Below are 17,168 nucleotides of genomic sequence, written 5' to 3'. Positions count from 1 at the left end.
CTATCCATCAATGAAGAAATTTTGGCATTGCAGAAATGTACCTGCCTTAAGAATTTACTATTCTAATTGTGTGAGTTAACTCAAATTAATGCTTTCTGCTCATGAATGTTGCAAATTGGGGCTGGAGAGCTGGCTGTCTGCTCTTCCAGAGGTCCTGAGTTCAATTCCCAGCAACCACATGGTGGCTCACAACCACCTATGACCTACATTTTCTGGCATGCAGGTGTACATGCACATAGAGCAATCATAAAGAATAGGCTCCCCCCAAAGCTCTCTGGAAGGTGATCACCCTGATTTAAAAACAGCTGCAATAGCAGCTTGTATTCTTCTGTCTCCCCCATACGCTCATTTAATCTGAAGTTGTAGGGGTCACATTATTAAACATATTTACCAGGTGAAGGAAGTGAAAGTTAAGGAGATTAAGCAATACACATGCACACCCTCATCCCTCAGTCCTGTTGAACTGCAGTTTGGGTTTTTTCAGTATTACTACGTTTTTAAGTATAAGACATGAACTTTCTTGTATGTCTTCCTTAACACGAACCTACTTTATTCAGCATGCTCATCATGTGCACTATCTTGACCAACTGTGTGTTTATGACCATGAGCAACCCTCCCGACTGGACAAAGAATGTGGAGTAAGTTCAATTATGCATTTGTAAATATTTATTCATGTACATGTATTTGAGATTTAAAACCTATGTCTCGATGAATCCTTCAAATAAAACTGGGGAGCATGTTTGCTAAAGTCATGTATAGGCATAATTGTACAATCAGACAACACTCACTGGGTCCCAGGCTTGTTGGGGTCGGATCTAGCATTTCCCTTTACCCTTGTAGTTGGTATTTAACAGAAGTCTATTAGAACTCAAGAGTTTTCTTTTAGGATTCAGTATTTGAAGAAATAATGCAATGGAAGTAATTGTAGAAAGATAGACGGGATATATGCTGGGCTTTTATTCCACATTAATTTGGTTAGTTAAGAATCAAAAATATTTAAATTAAGTGAAAGCAAGCTAAAAAAAAGAATCAAAAATATTGAGCTGTAAATGCTACATTAAAAACCACATTGAGTCTCTTTACCATCAGTCATTCATATCTATTTTGAGAGTGATCATTAGTTTCAGGAGTATAGGAAACAGTTGATTGGGGGCTAAACAGACTACCGTTAAAGTTCTGGCAGCATTTTCAAAGGCTGGAAGCATTTCTAATCATACTGACCATCTCTTGGTACCTGGGGACAAGTGGGGAGGAGGGGTACAGCTTGTCGCTGAAGCTATGGATGTTCTGGTCCCAGCTACTGTATACGCTCACGCTGCCCATGTTCTGAGCCCTATCACTCTCTGGCTGCTGACCCTAACACCCACCCACCCTCCAAAGCCTCTTATAAATGGAAGCCAGGGAGAAAATGGATAGATTGTGAGAAAAAAAAAATAAGAAACTGTGTACATGATGGATTCGGAAAGTATTCAAGTTAACATGTAAGACACAACACACAACTAACTAAATGACACACATTTTTTTAACAATATAGAAGCTCAGTTTTTTTCCCTTCTACAAGAAAATCATCTTATGCTTCTTCCTAACTTGTGAGCTCACTGGCTAACTCCCAGGAGGCTCTGCTTCTGTCAATGTCAAGCCTTTTCAGATAGTAGCCAGACCGACTGTATATGACATGCGTTTCTCACACTGCTCTCATGGTACTTTAAAAAATGACCCTTCATGCAGGGTCATTTATTCTAGGAATAAATAGATGTAGGAATTTATTCTAGTTTTATTTCTGTTGCTCTGAGACAGTAACCTGACAAAGCAACTTAATGGAGAAGGCATTTATTTCAGTTCACAATTCTAGGTTTCACGCTATTATTTCAAGAAAGTCAAGTCAGGGGCTTGCAGCTGGTCACATCACATTCACGGGCAAGATAGAAAACAAATGTATGCATGCTTAGTACTCAGCTGGCATTCTCCAATTTTCTATAGTCCAGGGCCCCAAATCAAGAAATGGTGCTGCCCAATTTGAAGGTGGGTCTTCCTACATCCATTAAGACAGTCAAGAAAATCCCCTGTGGACGTGCCCACAAGCCAGCCAGAGCAAGCCAAGCACCCACTGAAGCTCTCTTTCCTGATGATTCTAAAGTTGGCTTTTAAAACTAATCACCATAGAAGCCAAGTTTAAATTAATGTGGTGCTTTATTTCTGTGGACCTATTATCAAGTGGCTTAGTTTTCTGTTGGCATCCATGATTTCCCACAAACAGAATGTTATGGAGCTGATGTACTCTAAATTAAAACTTCAACGTCCTGAGTTACTTTTGGCTGATTGTTTCCAGGTACACCTTCACAGGAATATATACTTTTGAATCACTAATAAAAATTATTGCAAGGGGCTTCTGTTTAGAGGATTTTACTTTCCTTCGTGACCCATGGAACTGGCTTGACTTCACTGTCATTACATTTGCGTAAGTGCCCTCTTATTTTTTATTTTTTATTTTTTTGAAACTTGAAAGAATATAGTTTGGTGTTCTCCCTGTGCTCAGGTTTTTCAATGACTTGCTTTAACGATAAAACATGCTGGTATGATTTAGGCAACGGAATTCATGTCAAAATGTTTATGTCAGGAGGGCAATCCCATTCCACAGCTCCATGTGGGACAGTTGCAACAATTTTAATGTCAATTAAAATCTACGGGAAATTTTCTTGTATGTCAGTCTTCTCACACAAACATCCATAATGAAGAAGCAGGCATTATTTCTCACCGGACCCGGAGAATATTTGTGAAACTTCACAGCAGCAAAACTTTACTAGTTCCACAAACTTGCACTGATCTTTCTTATCATGCTCTGTCCTACCCCCATGTTTTTTTGTTTTTGTTTTTGTTTTTGTTTTTGTTTTTTGTTAGCATTGTAGAATAGTAGAAAGCAAGTAGTCATGCATCAAAATATGCTAAGAATAAGATAACAAGACAAGAAAAAGCATTTGATGCATTATAAATTGTTAAATTGTTATTTCTTGAGCAAACTGATATTTAGTGATGATAAACAGACACTCTACTTCTATTTCCCTTCTGGCTCAATTTTTATTCTTCTTTTTCTCTTTCTCTCTTTATGATCTTCTTTATTTTACTCAACACAAACCTTTTCAATACACACTGAGTTCTACGCTCAGCCCCGACTCTCCTGTCTTTTCCCATTTGCTAGTGATAAACTACTTCCCAGAAAGAGAAGCTGAAAATAAAGGGTAGCTATGCAGGAATAGCTGAAAATAGGTATGATGGACAATGGCTTAACACCACTTACCCCATCTGGATAGCTGGACATCAGCAGGTGTCAAGGGGTAGGCAGGAAGAAAGACAGTACTGATATTTTCAGAGGAGCAAATACTGGATGCCCGGTCTTCATTGTATGACTTCATATCGAATCAGGATACTCAATCCTTCGCCATGCTTTTCAGCCACAACTTACAGGGTGGCATTTAGGACTACTCTTTCTTTATTTTATTCTTGAGAATAAAATAGTAATGATATAGCCACATAAAATTCTTGTTAGTTTATACAACTCTTATTCAAAAGTTATGTTAGGAAATGCTAATCTTGAATGGTAGGGCAATAGGCAATCTATTATAACAGATACATTCTGTTGGGTGATTTCATGTATTATTTCTTTTCTAACTGAAACCATGGCCCATGGTTTGTTTTTCCTTTAATTAATTTTCCCAAACCCCATACCATGTTAACTACCTTGCTTTCCAAATGGCATCAGAGATGTGCATTTTACGAAATCTACATTTAGTCAATGGTAATTATCATTTAAAAACAGCAAACAGGCTTCATGAAATTTCCAGATAAAAACAAATGTCCTCTAGATCTTAAATTAATTTGACTTAACTCTACAGGTAAGTAACAGAGTTTGTAAACCTGGGTAAATTTTAGCTCTTTGCATTTTAGAGCATTGAGTCTAAAAGCTGTTGTAGGTAAATTGTAGGTAAAAGTGATTAGTATAAAGCATAAGCTAATTGTACCTGCACATCTTTCCTTGCATCCTGTTATTGTGTCTGTGTGTGAACTCTCCATTACAGATATGTGACAGAGTTTGTGGACCTGGGCAATGTCTCAGCGCTGAGAACGTTCAGAGTTCTTCGAGCATTGAAAACAATTTCAGTCATCCCAGGTGAGAGCTACATGCGAGCATACTCTGTTAATCATTGAGTTAACTCGGGACTTCTTCAACCAAGCCTCCTTGCTTGACATTATCATTACAGAAAGCCAAGAATTAGAAGACTAAGTGCTTCCTATATTACTCTTGTTGTCCTTGTAGGTTTTATCAACCTTTGTGTTTAATGTGTAGACTCTCTAATACGTAACCCAAGCAGTTTCTACTCTAAAATGTATTTCTGTAACGTCAATGTTATTAAAGATTTCCCCCTGTTATATGTATTAATTTTAATTTCTATTCATTTTATCTATTGATACCTGTATAAAACAATTTTTTTCTTTGCTAACAAAAGGCAACTCATAAGATAATAAGGAATTGCCTACAAAAGCATGGAAGATTTGTTTTCAAATGAAATAATACTCTAAAACATTTTTATAGCCTGCCACGGACAGCTTTGGGGACTTATTCATTGACAAGTGTTTCCAGTGGGACAGTGTGAAGGATTTATGTATTACTTCAAATGTTTAATGAGCACCCTTCTTTAAGGCCTGAAGACCATCGTGGGGGCCCTGATCCAGTCCGTGAAGAAGCTGTCTGACGTCATGATCCTCACCGTGTTCTGTCTCAGTGTGTTTGCTCTCATCGGGCTGCAGCTGTTCATGGGCAACCTGAGGAATAAGTGTGTGCAGTGGCCCCCCACCAACGCTTCCATCGAGGAACATAGCATCCAGAAGAATATAACTATGGATTACAATGGCACACTTGTAAATGAAACCGTGTTTGAATTTAACTGGAAATCATATGTCCAAGACTCAAGTAAGAATTACCATTATGTGCTCTTATCCTTTCATGATTTGCCTGCCTCCTATCTATTTGTGGACTTAAGATGATCACAAGAAAGTTGGAATTACTTAGAAAATTATCTGATGAGACTTTTAAAAATATTTAAACTTATGTTTTTGTTTGATTTTTTTTTTCCTCCTGGATTTCATTTGTTTTCTTTGAGAAGAATGCTGGTGATTTAACTCAGGACTTTGCCCAAGTTGGGCTGTTGATGTACTACTGAAGTACATTTCTAGCTTCTTCCCTGAACTTTAAATAATAGGTCATTTGTATCTTTCTGAATGATTTTAAGAAGAATTTTTTTTGTTCTGTTCTTTCGTTTTGTTTTGCTTTTTATTTTTTGTTTTTGAGACAGGGTTTCTCTGTGTAGTCTTGGCTGCTCGGACTTGCTTTGTAGACAAAGCTGACCTCTAACAGAGATCTGCCTGCCTCTGCCTACCCGAGTGCCGGAATTACAGGCATGCACCCTGTGCCCAGCTAAGAAAAATATTGTTAAGCAGCTTACCCATTTTTTACACACATACAATGCTTAATTTGGTAACTATTCTAAGTTTTGCCATTGAATATCATTTTCTAGGAGGCAAATGAATTCAGCTAGGGAGAATTTTCCTAGGATAATACATCACGGTGCATTCCTCCTCTGACAGCTATAACAATCAAAGAAGATATAATTTGTGAAAAGCCTTTTCTTAATGTAGCCACTAAACATTACTGCAGAGACCCAGACTGTGCAAGGATACAGGGAAATATCCGTCACAATACATGGCTTAATGCATGATGAAAAATTCTTATTATTTCATTATTATTGTAACGGGTCAAGTGAGATCCACAAATAGTAATATTCAACTTGAAAGGCAATATCAAATAAGAAAACAATGAAGTCAATTAGACACAAAAGACATCAATAGAAAAGCCAGGTTCAATGAAGTTATACGAATTTACTTTAAGAATTTAGATCAAATCTTTGAACATTGAAAGAATCAATTATGAAAGAATAGAAAAATAAGTGACTCATGTCTTTCTCTTTTTAAAGTGAAAATGAACTGAGTCAAATTTTCTGCTTCTTCCTTTTAATTTTAATATTTGTCAGCAGCAGTATTTCAGAAGCAGGGAAAGTTACAACATGATTCATCTAGAAAGGAAATATGCTGGTGAAGAAAAATATCAAGTGTCTGAACACAGACCCTTGATACGCTTGCAGATCACCAGACCGCGATTAGCTTTGGAGTAAAGAGTAACGCCCTAGAGTGGAGAGCAAGCCCCAGTGTGCTAGAACACTGCAGGGATTGTTGTTAATGCTCCTTGATAGTTCTCAAGGCAGTGACAGTGGAAGGAAAGGGAAACCATACATGAGCAAAGTCTCTTTGAAAGTGGACCTGGAAAATGCCTCACTTTGGTACCTTCTTCTCTGTGATGTTCAGTTACATGCCAGCAAATGGTTTTCAAATAAATGTCAATCTCTAGATGAGAGAGGCATTTCGTACTAAGGTCCTGAAAAACTTTAGTTTGTCCACCTTTTGTTTAAGATCAGACACAGACTATAAAGACATCCCTTAAGGTTTAAGCATTCTCGTTCCTGAAAATGTATTACACATTATCTTTCTCATAATCTGAAGAAATAAAAAAGTATGTTTCTTTTTTGGATTTTTTTGTTTTTTATTATATTTTATTTTTATTAATTACAGTTTATTCCCTTTGTATCCCACCTGTAACTCCCTCTCTCTTCCCCTCCCAATCCTACCCTCCCTCCCACTTCTCCACCCATGCCTGTTCCCCAGTCCACTGATAGGGGAGGTCCTCCTCCCCTGTGTTTATTTTTAACTCTTAAGTCTAATTATTACCTCCACTAATATTACTATAGCTTTTCAAAACAGACTATTTTAAATAAAATGTAAATATGAAATGGTTCAACTTTGAGCATGGTAGGAAAACAAATATTAAACATCTTGGCAGATTATCTTTTCTTTAGGATAAACTTTTATTTTCTTTTGGACTTGGAAGATGGTTTAGTCAGTAAATTTCTTGCCTTCCACATGTGAGAATCTGAGTTTGGATCCACATAGCCTAAATAATGTTAGGTGTTGTGGTGAATGCATGTAGCCCCAGAGATAGAGACAGAGACAAAGAAAAGTGAATCTGCAGAACCCCCTAGTCAGCCAGTCTGGTGACTTCAGTGAGCTTCAGGATTGTAAGAGACCCTGTCATAAAAAACAGAGATCAACCAAGGAAAGCAGAGCATTGGTCCCCAGCCCCATGTGCACATGTGTGCCCTGACATAAACACAGGCATCCATTCAAACATGTGAACCCATTTATACAATGGGAATCAAAATTGTAAATTCAAATCACCATAATCTTTTCTCTTTATTCCAATTAAAAACTTAAAAATCCTATGCCTGATTTTTCTGTTCATGTTTAAAACATTCAGGACATTTTGTAAATTTGAATGATGTTTTCTCTGTGTGGTTCTGTGTCTTTTATAACTCACATGGAATGGATTCCTCTGGAAATTTAGCATTTGGGAAGTATTCCTTCTTACAAAAATCCAGCAATGATTATTTAATCTGGTGTATTTTTTTTCTTTCTGCCATTCCTGTCTATTCATTCAATAAACTCTGTTGAAAGGCTACAAAATTCCAATACAAGTAATAGGGAGTAATGAGTGTGGCTTTATTTCCGATAATATTTTTGAATGAATGGCTGCCATAGGGTAGTGGGTGTACTGAGGCTCCTGTGGGTATGTATAATCGACTGGACACAAAGTGAGGGGGGTTCTTCATTGTCGGTCTTTGACGGAGAAGAAATGGGCATTCAAGGAGACTTACAGGGATGGCTCCTCGAGTAGCTACTGAAAGGAGGAAGGGACTCATTAGAACTAGGAAGCATGAATACGATGTGATGCTCACCTCCTCTACTTTTTTCAGTTTTAATGTTTAAGATTTTTCTAACATCTTTGTGTGTTTTTAAAAAATCTTTGTTTTATTCAATTCTGAAATATTCTCATTTTATTAAAGTACTTATATGGCTGGTAAAAATTTGTCAATTGTTCCCTATAAGCCATTGACACGCATTCTTATCTTCTGATGATGATGAGCTTTTTTTTTTTAATTTTACTAAGGTAGTAGGGAATACTGATGGCTTTTCATAAGTGTTTAATGAGTACCTATGGTTGTCACCAATTTTACATTAACAATCAAGAAAACCTTAAACCATTGCGTATCGATGTCCTGAATATAATAGTAAGATTTGAAGGGATAAAAAAAAACCCTCGTGTGTTTAAGTAGGCAATGCAATATTCTTAAAAATCACTTAGTGAACATGAAAGTGGGACCTGACTTCCCCACACTCCTTTCAGTGTTTCTCACACTACAAGTGTGTATCACATGACTTTCTTCTTTTCAAACAGGGTATCATTATTTCCTGGATGGTGTTTTAGATGCACTGCTGTGTGGAAATAGCTCTGACGCAGGGTAAGCTCATCATTTGTGTGAGATGTGAGTATGTGTGGTATGTTCCCACATATATCTGTGTATCTCCTTCTCTAGAAATTCACTGATAACGGCAACTAGGTTTATGCATACTAGTTTTCAGTAACTGTGATATAAATGAAAGTGGGAACTTATCTAAATATTGAGGTTTCTTCTATAAAGCAAGAAGCAAAACTTTGATCTGTAAAGCTATATCCCTGATGTAAGTATCAAGCTCGGAATCGCCTTTGGAGACTCTGCAGTGATGGAAAAAGTTGACTTAGCACCATCAACACCTAGCAGCTAATAAGATACTATGATGTCAAAGGTGGGAAATGTGTCTGCGAGTTGGATTCCACACTCTTGTGTCCTTAAAGCAGTGACTAGATTATTTTGTAAGTATAGGCTTCTACCAGAATAAAAAGACAGCAGAATGTCTTGTCATACTTTCTTTTTCCCCATTTGCAGCCAATGTCCAGAAGGATATATGTGTGTAAAAGCTGGTAGAAACCCTAATTATGGTTACACAAGCTTTGATACCTTCAGTTGGGCATTTTTGTCCCTGTTTCGACTGATGACTCAGGACTTCTGGGAAAATCTTTACCAACTGGTGAGAATCTGAAGAGATACTTACTGCATTTAAGTAAAAGCATATAAGAACACAAACTGAGTCATGAAATGCAAACCACAGCATGATATAGTAGAGAGAGTATAACTTGAGACCAGAGATGTGGGCTCCTCTGTCCTGTTGATTACAATCCCTGTTAAAAGGAGTAAAGCCAAGGAGAATAATTCTGTTCTGTGTCTCCATGAGTTGAATCCTATTTCTCATTCTTCTTAGACACAATTTCTCCTAAACAAAAGCCAAGTCTTCCCTCAGCCCAGTCTCCCCGCTCAAGTATTATCTCTTTCTTTAGTCTCTTAATTGCCATGAAAGGCTCGGCTTTTTCATGGAGATCGTCACTGTTTTCCATCAACTTTTATTCTTGGTGACTCCAAGAATCCCTCCCTATGACTATCAATGCATAAGTCAAAGAAGAAAGAAGAGATAGAGGTTAAAGAAATACTGAAGGGACACAAATGTTATTTTTGTCAGAGTTCTGCCAGACACACAAGTAAGTTGAAATGAGAAGTCACCCACTACTGACATAATTGTGAAAATATTTTCGATGTTTTTGTTTCTAGACCCTGCGTGCTGCTGGAAAAACATACATGATATTTTTTGTGCTGGTCATTTTCTTGGGCTCATTCTACCTGATAAACTTGATCCTGGCTGTGGTGGCCATGGCCTATGAGGAACAGAATCAGGCCACATTGGAGGAGGCTGAACAGAAAGAGGCAGAGTTTCAGCAGATGTTGGAGCAACTTAAGAAGCAGCAGGAGGCTGCCCAGGTACTCAGCAGTTCTAACAGGTCTTGTCTCACAACTCAAACCATTGCTTCTCTAGTTTTCTGGTACCAACCCTTATACTGTTTCATTGCCAAAGTGCTGTAACCAAGGTGGAAGGCAGGCAGAGATGTCTGACAGTATATGGGGATGCTGGGGACAGCAAGCTCCTCTAAGGACGTCTGTGTGTGCATCATCTCTTTAGCTTGAGTTAGCCTGGTCACAGCACTTATTGTCTATACTAGCCACAAAAGATGTTTCTTCTATCGTTTTCCTCACTTTCAGTAAATCCAAGAATAAAAGAAACTTTGCGTTTCTTCACTTGAAAAAAAAATTATAGGATGAATAAACTGGCACCAGAAAATTATTGTAAAGGAACCATCTTTTCTGACAGGCAAATTAGTTGGTTGTCAAATAAAGCCTGTTTACCTGTTTCTCTAAAGTGATTTCTTATTTTCTTTACTCAAAAATACAATGTTTTTTATTGAGGTTGTTTAATTTCCTTTATACTAAAATTTTCCCTGTTGTAAAAGCAACAGCTAGGAAAAGAAGCACCACTAGAGGTATAGAGTAATAGAGGAGGGCTTACTTGATCTTGCCATGACAGGTCACTGTATCCAGTGCACTGAATGATAAAAGGAATCCTACCTCCTATGCTGTTTCTTTGTGGCTTCTAAATGAGACATACAAATTCATTGTTTGTATTTTTAAAAAAGACTAATAAAACTTTATTTAAATTTTATTTGGAGCCATCTTGACCATAAAAAAAAATGAGTTAATTCAGGCATTCTAATTTATTTGCTACAGTTGTGTGTTAAGGGTATTGTGGGAATAATGATGATTAAAAATGCTAGCTTCATAAGAGAACAAGCTGTGGTCTCATGACAACCAGTAAGAGGCACTGTTGAAATGAAGATTGTTGGGGCACTTTTGGAGGGTTGAATGTCTTAACTTGCTTAGCAGAAAGTTATCAACTCACCTTCTTACGAATAATAGTATCATGGAGGAGTTAGGAAGAGATTGCAAGATACCCTTCATAACTTTGACTGATAACATGTGGAAACATAGATACTGGAGAGGACCTTAGCTCACTCTCTCATTTCCTACTTTGGACAGAATCTCGAGTAACTCCTCGGTTTTTCTTCCAAGTTCCAGTTTTTGTTTGTTTGTTTTTTATTTTTTTAGAAATGAAGATAACATCCATTCCATACTAATTTTTAGAATTCGCTGAGTCCTACCATTCTTATATTCATTTGATGCCAATGAATCTTATGAGCATATGGTCTCTGTAGAGTTAATGTTTCCATAGGAAAGCAGATTATTTCTAAAAGTCATTATTAGTTAACAACAACAACAAAATTCTCTTCATACCTGGAAAGCATCTTCTAGATGATATTTGCTTCATTTAGCTGCTATTTTGTAAATGATATACGAAACGCTAGTAACTTAAAGATTTCAGCTTTCTTCTCTTGGACCACACTGAAGTGCTTTCTTCTCTATATAGCAGGCTGCAGCTGCAACAGCATCAGAGCATTCCAGAGAGCCCAGTGCAGCAGGCAGGCTCTCAGATAGCTCTTCAGAAGCCTCCAAGTTGAGTTCTAAGAGTGCTAAAGAAAGACGGAATCGGAGGAAGAAAAGAAAACAGAAAGAGCAGTCTGGAGGGGAAGAGAAAGATGATGATGAATTCCACAAATCTGAGTCTGAGGACAGCATCAGGAGGAAAGGGTTTCGCTTCTCCATAGAAGGGAACAGACTGACGTATGAAAAGAGGTACTCTTCCCCACATCAGGTATGCAATGCTGAGTTCTCTGATGCATGGTCAGAAATGAGCCAGCTGAAGAGAGAACTGAAATAGGTGTAGGGGTTTTTCATCAACTGAGCTGATTACAGCTACATTATGCTTAAGACTCTTTCTTCTCCCTAGAGTTATGGGAAGTTTTACTCCTCTCCACAGGCACTCAAATCTGCTCTTAGATGCTTTTGAAATAACACAGGGTTGGAAGTCATGAGAACTGAGTTTTTATGTTAAATATGCCTTCTGGTTATCTTCTGTAATTAGTGATATTTAATTTTTCAGCTCTTCTAACATCAACTAAATGTAGGCTATGGGTTAGCTTCTCAGAATTGTGCCTTTGGTTAATTCACGACATTATATTAGTTTTCTTCTCATAACTTATCAATTGTCCTGTGAACTTCTGGAAAATAGCAGTCATGATAGACTTTACAGAAAATGCATCATTCAGAGTTTCAGATTTTTAACTTCTAGTTTACAGGTGAATCAGAAAAATAAAGTAGTTTTAGTAAAGTGAACTAAAACAGTCTGTGAAAACTATCGTTGAAACTATCCATGTTCACTGCACATGACTGCATCCATAGAGAGATTCTTTATTTTATTTTTATTTATTACAATTTATTTATTTTGTATCCTGCCTGTAGCTCCCTTCCTTGTCCCCTCCCAATCCCGTCCACCCTCCCTCTTCTTCTCCTATGCCCCTCCCCTAGTCCACTGATAGGGGAGGATCTCCTCCCCTTCCATCTGAACCTAGCCTAACAGATCTCATCAGGACTGGCTGCACTGTCTTCCCATAGAGAAATTCTTAAGGATGTTTTTGTTTAAATTTGAGAGATGGTAGCTGGGTAGTTTTCTCCCCTTACCTTTAGGCTGCATTATTTAATCTATTATTTAATATCAATTATTAAATAATAATTGATATCTATTATTTAATATCAATGGTTGGAAAGCATACTGTACAGAACTAATTTAATTTTATCTGAATGTCTATAAATTATTTTAATCAAAAGGAATGTGCTACCTTCTCTAACCAATGATGATATTTCCTTCAACTCAATCTTCCAAAGCTATTCCAACCAGCTGTTGTAATATGATTTTGTGTTTCAAACTTTCAGTCCCTGTTGAGCATCCGCGGCTCCTTATTTTCTCCAAGAAGGAATAGCCGAACAAGCCTTTTCAGCTTTAGAGGGCGAGCAAAGGATGTGGGGTCTGAGAACGACTTTGCTGACGATGAGCACAGCACCTTTGAGGATAATGAGAGCCGCAGAGACTCCCTGTTTGTGCCCCGGAGACACGGAGAGCGCCGCAACAGTAACCTGAGTCAAACCAGCAGGTCCTCGCGAATGCTGGCGGTGCTTCCAGCAAATGGGAAGATGTACAGCTCTGTGGATTGCAATGGTGTGGTTTCCCTGGTGGGCGGACCCTCGGCTCTTACGTCACCAGTTGGACAGCTTCTGCCAGAGGTGATAATAGATAAGCCAGCTACTGATGACAATGTAAGAAAGTTTTACATAGTTCAGGCATGGCTGGCCCATGATTGCTGCACCAGCCAGTGTTTCTACAGAATGGAACTCTTGAGAATGATCCCTGGTTGGTCGAGCTGAGAATGCACCTGCATCTTGTAGCGCCCTTAACAGACTAACCAACTAAATGTTAGAGCCTCGGCCCTCCTTGCACAAACCTGGATGCATTACCCACTGTATATGCTAAGGATTAATTGGACAATAACTACTGCCTTGGATGATTTGCTGTGTACCCAAACTGAATTGAGATATGTACCGCCCTAATGCCCTATTATAAGAGTAAATTAATGGCTTTTAAGTGTAAAGCGTGTATAGTAAATCTCCCCACCAGACCCTTCAGTTTATCTGTGCCTTAGTTCAGCCTTTCAAAAACACTGTGCATAGACAGCTTCATCATTACCTAAAATTTCCAGGATTCATATTTATCTTACAAAAAAAATGCTGATATAGGTATTCTCAAAACCAATCTACACAGAGACACCAGTGAACTACTAATCCAGATAAAATAACTGTCCGTGTAATGAAGAAGTACTGTGTGTTTGTCACGTACCCTCAGACGAGAACTTTCTAGACAAAGGCTGCTTCCTCTTACACGGCTCACTCACTCGGGAATATATCAGCATGATGAGGCATGACTAAGTGTAAATTAGATGACTTATTGCTTTGGTACCCTGGATGAAACTGTTGTCCCTGCATCACATGGATGGATTTTTTTTTAGCATTTACTTTATATTATCAATGATCATTAATGCCTTAGGCCTGGAAAAGGAGGGGACAGTTAAGTGTTCTATCGTCATTAGTATTTTCTTAAATACCTACTTTCTCAAATGTGAATGAAATGGCTACTTTCCCAAAAGTAAAAAAAAAATGGCATAACCATATATATATGTTATATATATAACTTTTTAAGGTATTAGGATTTGACAATTTGTTAATTAATTGAAAACAGGTTATATATGTCTATGAAGAGGTTTACCAACTGTATTATGATCACGTATTTCATAAGATTATAGGATCAAGGGGTCAAAATTTTAAATTTTCCTTATGACTAAATGGGTAACAGTTTGAATATTCCAGGTTAATGATCCAATAAGTCACCAGTATCTACCATTGGCCATTAAATATGAAGATGCATGATGCATGTGTTTCATGAAAATCACTGTCTCCATTTCTTTGTGTGCCACATTGCTCAAGTTAAGCATTTAATGCCTTAGCATTTGCTTTACAGGGAACAACCACTGAAACTGAGATGAGAAAGAGGAGATCAAGTTCGTTCCATGTTTCCATGGACTTCCTAGAAGATCCTTCCCAAAGGCAGAGGGCAATGAGCATAGCCAGCATCTTAACAAATACAGTAGAAGGTTTGTAACAAACCCCACCTATATTATTTCAACAAGTTTGCATCACCTTATTGGAGTCAAATATCTCTATGTATTGGCAACTCCATTCGAAGGAAAAAGAAGAAGAAAAGAAAAGAAATGGCTCTTCTATTAAGTGAATGGTCCTGTATTCTGGAAGTATTGAACATGAAAATCAATGTTCTAGGCTCTGAACTTTTAATGTCTTAATCATGTATGGGAACTATTAGAGATTTCCCTTCCATTCGTCAGAAATCCTCTGTTGAAGTTTGCTTCAAACTTTAGTAACATGGTTTCTTCCATCAGGATCCAAAATAATTTTAAGATTAGGGAGAACAATAAGTCACTTTGACAAAATAAAACCATATTTTTGGGTGATTTTTATATCGAATTAATCCTTGCCCTAAATCTTACAATTGGTAGTCTGTCAGTAACATAGAAGTCTACACGGAATGAATTGCCCCAAGCTATGTTTCTGTGGAAACTTCATCTGTATGACCAACCACTGTATCAGAGGCCAGATATTAATCAACAATATCTATGCAAAAAAAAGATTTCTTTCCTATCTCTACCTTATGTACATGTTTGGTGCTATCTATATCATTTTATCAAATAAATTTTGTCAAGTAAATTTTATCTTTGCAGTAAACAGAAAAATGTTTGCTACTGAAAGTATGGTTAGCGGATCTAAGAAAAATTTGTACTTAGAAAATAATCAATTGTTATTGTTCCTTCTTCTTTTTTTTTTTTAATCTAGAGCTAGAAGAATCCAGGCAGAAATGTCCACCATGTTGGTATAAATTTTCCAACATTTTCTTAATTTGGGACTGTTCCCCATATTGGCTTAAAGTGAAACATATTGTCAACCTGGTTGTGATGGACCCATTTGTTGACCTGGCCATCACCATCTGCATTGTCTTAAACACCCTTTTCATGGCCATGGAGCACTACCCTATGACGGACCATTTCAATAATGTGCTTACAGTAGGAAACTTGGTAAGCATACTAGAAGGTAACTGTGTTCAGTCTTCAAGTTTTCTGCTTGAGAAAGTTTTTACTACATTTAATGGCTTATCTGCATTAAATCACATCTCCTGCATCCCAAAAGCAAGTAGAACCAGCTGACTATGCACTTTTTTTTTGTAGAATGATAGTCTTTAATGTCTGTGTGAAAACAGGGAAATAGAATATAGACCTGCAATAATAATTAAAAAGTCAATAATGGTGTTTCCAAAGCTCTCAAAACATAAGATGCTTCATAATTTAAGGACATGTTTTTTATTTACATGATAGCATCACTCTGTCCTAGCTCTGGATAGTTCAAATATGATCACGAGTTCTCTTCTTTATCTGTTCTTACAAAGAATGATCAACGACACAAAAGTGTCTCCATCTGCTCTTTTGCCAGGGCTTTGGGGCTCCATGTTCTATTTCATAGATCTAGTCTAGAAACATCTTCTACATGTTCTTCATGTAGACCATGAAATATTGAAAGTGCTAGTGCATTTTGTATATAATATCAGTAAACCCATTTTTTAGTACAAGTTTCCATCTACTACTCTTTTTTTTACTTTAATACATAAATTATTAAAAAGTTTTCCAGCAGACCTCCCCTATCAGTGGACTTGGGGAGGGACATGTGTAGAGAAGGGAGAGGGAAGGTGGGATTGGGAGGGGTGAAGGGAGTAGTTTATGGGGGGATGCAAAGTGAATAAAGTGTAACTAATAAAAATTAAAAGAAAAGATGCTCAATCCTCATTCAGAAAGGCAAAGAGGATGGACATCGGAGGAAGGAGAAAACAGGGAACAGGACAGCAGCCTACCACAGGAGGCCTCTGAGGGGCTCTACCCTGCAGGGTATCAAGGCAGATGCTGAGAGTCATAGCCAAACTTTGGGCAGAGTACAGGGAATCTTATGAAAGAAGTGGGAGAGAGTAAGACCTGGAGAGGACAGGAGCTCCACAAGGACAGCAACAGATCCAAAAAGTCTGGGTACAGGAGTCTTTTCTGAAACTGATACTCTAGCCAAGGACCACTCATAGAGATAGCCTGGAACCCCTGCATAGAGGTAGCACATGACAGTTCCAGTATCCAAGTGGGTTCCATAGTAATGGGGACAGGGACTGTCTCTGACATGATCTGATTGGCCTGCTCTTTGATCACCTCCTCCTGAGGGGGAAGCAGCCTTACCAGGCCACAGAAGAGGACAACGAAGTCACTCCTGATGAGACTTGATAGACTAGGATCAGAGAGAACTGGAGAAGGACCTCCCTTTTCAGTGGACTGGGAAAAAGGCACAGTTGGGGAAGAGGAAAGGTGGGATTGGGAGGAGAGGACTGGGCAATACAAAGTGAATAAACTGTAATTAATAAAAATAAAAATAATTAAATAAAAAATAATCCTATGTAGAAAAAAAAGTTTTCCAGCTGACTCAACTTGGAAATCTCAGTTTTTATTTGAAAAACTATCTAAAAATGACATGCATTTTATGTAATACTTAGAATACACAATACACATGAACAATAGCTGTCTGATTTGAAGGAAATAAGGGAAAACTTATGAGTAAAACTGTGGGCAAAATCTTGTCATTATATAGGTTCTGTGAGGTCTGGAAAGAAAGACAATTGAATGGAATGAAATGAACATTGTC

The 17,168-nt window shown here is 37.7% G+C and overlaps 1 protein-coding gene across 2 annotated transcripts in view; it reads left to right on the top strand.

Annotated features, from left to right (window-relative positions):
- Nucleotides 1-17,168, top strand: part of LOC110541015 (sodium channel protein type 1 subunit alpha) — a 127,641-nt gene that overhangs the window by 70,975 nt on the left and 39,498 nt on the right. Inside the window, exons 4-14 of one of the 2 annotated variants that reach the window (XM_060390321.1) lie at nucleotides 549-638; nucleotides 2,330-2,458; nucleotides 4,074-4,165; nucleotides 4,697-4,966; nucleotides 8,399-8,462; nucleotides 8,928-9,069; nucleotides 9,645-9,851; nucleotides 11,350-11,634; nucleotides 12,753-13,100; nucleotides 14,389-14,521; nucleotides 15,276-15,514. In XM_060390321.1, coding sequence (XP_060246304.1) covers nucleotides 549-638; nucleotides 2,330-2,458; nucleotides 4,074-4,165; nucleotides 4,697-4,966; nucleotides 8,399-8,462; nucleotides 8,928-9,069; nucleotides 9,645-9,851; nucleotides 11,350-11,634; nucleotides 12,753-13,100; nucleotides 14,389-14,521; nucleotides 15,276-15,514 — 1,999 coding nt within the window. Of the gene's footprint in view, nucleotides 1-548; nucleotides 639-2,329; nucleotides 2,459-4,073; nucleotides 4,166-4,696; nucleotides 4,967-8,398; nucleotides 8,463-8,927; nucleotides 9,070-9,644; nucleotides 9,852-11,349; nucleotides 11,635-12,752; nucleotides 13,134-14,388; nucleotides 14,522-15,275; nucleotides 15,515-17,168 lie in introns of both variants that reach the window. The other variant, XM_060390319.1, reaches the window with a different exon arrangement.

Source organism: Meriones unguiculatus, chromosome 8 (genome assembly GCF_030254825.1).
Source record: "Meriones unguiculatus strain TT.TT164.6M chromosome 8, Bangor_MerUng_6.1, whole genome shotgun sequence".
Lineage (NCBI taxonomy): Eukaryota > Metazoa > Chordata > Mammalia > Rodentia > Muridae > Meriones > Meriones unguiculatus.
Note: the sequence above shows the minus strand (reverse complement) of the source record. Positions and strands in the feature narration are given on the sequence as shown.